The sequence below is a fragment of the Monopterus albus genome, unplaced genomic scaffold (genome assembly GCF_001952655.1).
Source record: "Monopterus albus unplaced genomic scaffold, M_albus_1.0 scaffold87.1, whole genome shotgun sequence".
NCBI lineage: Eukaryota > Metazoa > Chordata > Actinopteri > Synbranchiformes > Synbranchidae > Monopterus > Monopterus albus.
In genome coordinates, this window is record NW_018127967.1 from 165,895 (window position 1) to 171,741 (window position 5,847).

General features: G+C 39.3%; 1 protein-coding gene across 1 annotated transcript in view; it reads left to right on the forward strand.

Moving 5' to 3' along the window:
* The window catches only part of shtn1 (shootin 1), a 55,327-nt gene extending 49,986 nt beyond the window's left edge, over nucleotides 1-5,341 (forward strand). Inside the window, exon 17 of the mRNA XM_020607531.1 lies at nucleotides 4,613-5,341. Within this exon, the coding sequence (XP_020463187.1) occupies nucleotides 4,613-4,740 (128 nt within the window). The 3' untranslated portion in view covers nucleotides 4,741-5,341. The remainder of the gene's footprint in view (nucleotides 1-4,612) is intronic.
* The last annotated feature ends 506 nt before the right edge of the window (nucleotides 5,342-5,847 follow it).

The window sequence follows — 5,847 nt, forward strand, 5'->3', positions numbered from 1 at the left end:
TGGTAAACGCTTTACTGTCCCAACTTTGTCTGGAGTATGTTGCAGCATCAGAATTGAAGTGAGTGTTTATTGTGAACACAGAATAAAGTTGATGGTTTCACATCAAATAATGGGCTGTTGTGTTGTTCTCAATGTGATACAGGACACAAATCACACATCACTATTTTCAGTTTTAATTTTGATTTGATATACCATCCCAGTGTTTTCTGATTTGGAGTTGTACAAAAACAAACTCGCCGAGCGAATGTGCATATTTTTGAATGGAAGCTCTGACTCAACATTCTGGTTCATCACCACATTCCCAAACCTTCAGAGCCTTATGATGCTTTCACTCAGGTGGAGCACGGCCAAGAATGATGTCAGGATGTGTCATGTGGCTTAACAGCTGAAAGCATAGAATTTAGAACTGAGGAGCCGAACACTGGTACATTTCTAACAAAGTCCTGACATTTTATGAATATATCAGCCAGTATACAATCTTTTTTCCTCATATTTCCCTCACCAGAGTTTAGCTACTGGTTTGCACATTTTCACATCAAGTTTTTCCATGGGAACTGCTGTCTGCATGTTTCAGGCCGGTAAGATTTGAGGCCCCAGGTCAGTCATTATTTTAAAAGATAATGCAGGAAAGGTTGACGTTGAACCCTTGTTGAGCAGTCTGTGGCTCTGTTTTGTCCTGCTGCTTCACCACCATGTGTGCATGACTGAAGCACACTAACACAATCCTGTCACTAAACGTTGGGGCCTCAGTGACAGAATGCCAGTAGTTATTCTGATCGACTGAGGAAACAGTGACGGTGCTAACTGTGTGTCTCTGTGCACAGGTCTCCATCCCGTCGTCTCCCTCACTGTGTGAAGGTGCCATCAGGCTGAGCTCGGCCCTGACACGAGTATGGGTTCAAGGTTCAAGGATGTTATTGTCAATTCACCATATGTGCAGGATATACAGAAAATCAAAATACCGTTTCTCTCTCACCTAGTATTGGGTGCCATAACATTTAGGAACTAAAATAGAATAAAGTAGAATGAAAATAGAATAAAAAGAGAATAGAATAAGAACTGGATTGACATAATTAGGAGAAATCTAAACGGTACAGCCAATAAGCTGTGACTCAAAACCGTGTACAGTCAGTGTCAGTAGTGCAAACAATAATAGGAGATTGTCAGATGGTTCAGCATCACCAGGGCGTTAGTGATGAGGTGCAAATAGGATATGAGGTACACATGGACAGTATTGCAGATGACCAACAGCAGCAGATATCCTGGGAAAAAAACAGTCAGCAGCAGATTTACATATAACATAACAGACGGTAAAACAGCAGAGATAGTTTATTTTTCTTGTTAGTTTCCACAACAGTCAGCAGCAGATTTACGTGTGTGTTTAAAGTAATTATTTGACTATTATCAGTCAGTGATACAGCCAGTTAGGTCCCAAGTAAAGTGGAAAAATCTCAGATGAGAGCAGGCATCCTGGTTGTGAATCAGGCCAGAGGTTACATTAAGAGCATAGATGTCTCAGTGATTTACACTGACGCTGTATCTTTGCATGGAACTGAAATATGTACATCCCAAACCACCTCAGCTGTTTCATTCAGATCTGTTTCGGATACCAAAAGTCCAGTGTATTGTTTGCAGTGCACAGAACAGACAGGTTGTGCTGCCTTGGGTTTTCTCCAAAGCAAAGTCTGTCTGTGGATTGTTCTGTCTAGACAATTGTTAACCTTGTAGCCTCTTGGTGAGCAATTACAAGCCACTCTGGCAGATTCAGTTTCCACTGTTCCTCTCTCACTCACTCACTCTTACACCCCTGAAAGGCTTTAGAACACCATTTGATGTAGGGCACTATCTCCTCTCTGCTGCATCCGCCCTACCTGCTCTGCTGCAGAATGGATGCCGGCCTTTGGCCACGTCACTTTGAGCATACAGGATAAATCAGTGAACAAACACTTTTAGATGTTTTGTGCTGTTAACAGGCATTTAGACCATTAACAGACCTGCTTTAATGATAGAACTCAGGGGACTGCAGTGGTGTAGGTGGGTGAAGAACAGGATTCAGGAAGACCAGTTTGAATAGAGATCCAGTTGTTTAAAGCTCTTCAGACACCACAACACTGCGCTTAATAACAAGGAGGATGAATTGTACAGATCTATGAAGTATTCACACAACTGTAATGCTTTATCATCAACAAGCAGAGGTAACTAAATACATTTACTCAGTAACCATAACTAAGGACATTTACTCAAGTACAGTTTTGAGGCATCAGTACTGTACTTGAGTATTTTCTGCCACATCATACTTCGACTGCACTACATTTTAGAGACAAATACTGTATTTTTTACCGCACTACATTTATTTGACAACTTTAGTTCCTTTTCAGAGTCAGATGAGTAAAACAAAATATAGTATAATCATAAGATTTTATTGATCCCTGGTGGAAAATTCACACCTACTCAGCAGTATGTAAAGTACTTCAAATTATAAGCATATAAGAGAATTAAAATTAGCTCCAGCTTGACCAGCTGTAACATTAAATATGATACATACAGTAATGTGTCAATAATTATAATCCAATAATATAATATACCTTAATAATGTAATGTGCCATTCTGCATAATGAGTATTTACTTTTGGTACTTTAACTATATGTTCATGCTAATGCTTTTACTTATTTTACTTATTATTTTTACACTATAGTATTGCACCTTTTACTTAAGTAAACAATCTGAGTACTTCGACCACTGTTTCACTGTTTGACAGACCTGAAAGCACGGCTGGTGCGGAACTTTTTAGAAATTAAATGAGAATAAAATGGAGTGTATTTTATTTGGTGATTTGACGAAATTTGCTGCTTTTAATCACAACTTAGGCCCCTGGCTCATCACCTGAAGATGACTGTACAAACAAAGGGGTAATGTTTGACAGGGACTTAAGATTCGACAAGCAGATCGACTCAGTCATAAAATCTAATTTCTTTCACCTGGGGTTGCTAAGTAAAGTCGTCATTTTTTTCTTTTAATGATTTTGAGATTGCAATTCATGCTTTTATAACCTCTACACTTGACTGAACCAACTAGATTACTCAGATCCTCAAGCCAGTTTTTGTTAGAGGTGCCCAGGGCCAGATACAAACGCTGGGGTGACCGTGCTTTTATTGTTGCAGCTCCTAAATTGTGGAATGGTTTACCTTTTAATGTTAGATCCTCTACAGACTTGACAACTTTTAAATCACTGGTTAAAACATATTTATTCACTTTGGCTTTTAATACATAGTGCTGTCTGATGCTTCCTCCTTTTATCTGTTGATTCTGTGTATTTGGCCTTTTTATGTTTCTATGTTGTTTTATTTCTCTATTGATATTTTTTACTCTGGATTTGCATTGCTGTGTAAAGCACTTTGGTCGACCAGATGTTTTTTAAAGTGCTATACAAATAAATTTTGATTGATTGATTCTTCCAACACAGTCTACAGTCAGCAGGTAAACACTACAGTTAACAGTTTATGTTAAATATTAAGTCGTCCATTCACCATATGTTCCCTTAAAACTGCATGTGGTAAAACAAATGGTAAAGCAAGGCAGCTTTGTTTGTAGAGCACATTTCATACACAGAGGCAATTCAGTGCTTCACAGAGGCAGGGAAAAACAGTAACAATGTTAAAAACAATAACCATTAAAATCCGATAGGACAGAGTGAAGATAAAACATTGTTAAAATGAGATCAAATGAAAATAAAAACTAATAGACTACATAAAAGGCCTGAACCAGAAATCTAGCACCGACGGTGCAGAAGCTGCAGCATAGAAACCAAACAAAGGCACAGGAAAGGTTTTCAGTTGAGATTTGAAAGTGGCAGAGTTGGGGCACATTTAAGGTCCTCAGGAAGTTGGCTCCATCTGTGTGCAGCACAGGAGCTAAAAGCAGCTTCACCCTGTTTGGTTCTGACCCGAGGCTCTACCAGCTGAGTGCTTCTTAAGGATCTCAGAGCCCTGCTAAGTTTGGATTCTTCAAGGAGACCAGAAATGTATTTTGGCCTCATACCAGTGAGTGATTTAGAAACTAGCAGAAGCACGTTAAAATAGTTTCTGTGGGTAACCGGCAGCTAGTGTTAGGATTTAAAAACAGGAGTGATGTGGTCAGTCATATTAAAACTCTGGCAGCAGCGTTCTGAATGAGCTGAAGTTGTCGAACAGTCCTTATGGGAAGACCAGACAAAAGACTGATTCAGTAGTCCAGCCTGCTGGAGATGAAGGCATGAATGAGTTTCTCTACATCTTGTCTGGACATGAGAACTCTGAGACTTGCTGTTTGTTTGAGATGATAAAAAGCTGATTTAGTTGTGGCCTTGATGTGACTGGTGAAGCTCAGGTCTGGGTCAATTATGACACCAAGATTTCTAACTTGATTTTTTTTTTTTGTCTTTATAGCTTTAGAATCAAGCTGATCACTAACTTCCGTCTGAAGGAAATTTGACTGTATCCAGGAATTTCCTTGCTTTAAGCACTGACAGAGTCTAAGGGACCATAGTCACTTGGTGACAGAGCTAACTGAATCTGAGTGTCATCTGCATAACTGTGATAGGCAATGTTATTCTCATGTATGATCTGACCCATAGGGAGCATGTACAGGTTGAATAGCTGTAGTCCAAGAATTGAACCCTGGGGGACTCCGTGTGTCATAGCTGTCCAATCAGATGATCACCAGTGGAAACAACACAACTCCTGCCTTCAAGATATGATCTGAACCAACTGAGGACTGTACCTGATAATCCCACTCACTTTTCCAGTCTGTCAAGATGGATTTTGAGGGCTACAGTATCAAAAGCTGTACTGAGATCAAGCAGCACCAAAACTGATGTTTCACTTGAATCTGTATTCACGCAAATGTTATTTAGCACCTTTATCAGTGCAGTCTCGGTGTTGTGTAAGGCCAGAGTGAAATTTGTCCAAAAGGTCGTTTATATTTAAAAGTTGTTCACTTGAATCAAAACTGCTTTCTCTGTAACTTTTCCAATGAAAAGAAGATTAGAGATTGGCCTGTAATTACTGTATTTAACATGGAAGGAGCCAGGTTGCTTTTCTTTAGAAGGGGCTTAACAACTGTAGTTTTTTAGCGATTATGGGAAAATACCTGACAGGAGAAAGCCATTAACAATTTTCAGCATGTTCATTTTCAAGCAACTGAAACCTTTTTGAAGAAGCTGGTTGGCAGGGTGTCCAAACAGCAAGTGGATGTATTTAGGCTGTTAACTACATCCTCTAGTGTTTTAGCACTGATAGCATTGAATGTTGGCAATCTAGCCATAGTGTTTCTGTGTGGCTGCAGCAGCAAATCAAATGTTTCAAGCACAGCACATGATTCAGTTTTGTCTTTTGGATTATTAGTTTGAGGCCTGGTTGCATTATTTAACATGGAAGAACTTATGGCCAGTCTGATGTTTCTCATTTTTCACAAAAAAGATGCAAACTCATTACTCTTGCTTGGAGATAGGAAGTCATGGGCGAACTGTGTCAGGGGAAATAGTTAGCCTGCTTTTGACTTGGGACAGCCGCAGTGTTTCTTCATGTTCCTTTTTGATTGCCAGGACTATATTTTACCTCTTCAGGTGCAATGGTCTCAATAATTTCTGAGTTTTTGCATCTAAAATGATCAAGAAGTGAATCACCACAGTCTGGTGTTAGGTTTACTGACACAGAAGCAGCTTCCATAAAGACAGAAATAGTATAGTAGTAGTAGTAATAGTAGAATTTAAATACCCTTTTTAACAACAACTGAAGTGTTATGGGTAGCAGGTAAAACCGACATATCAAAGAAAACACAGAAATGGTCAGAGAGGCCTACATCCTTAAT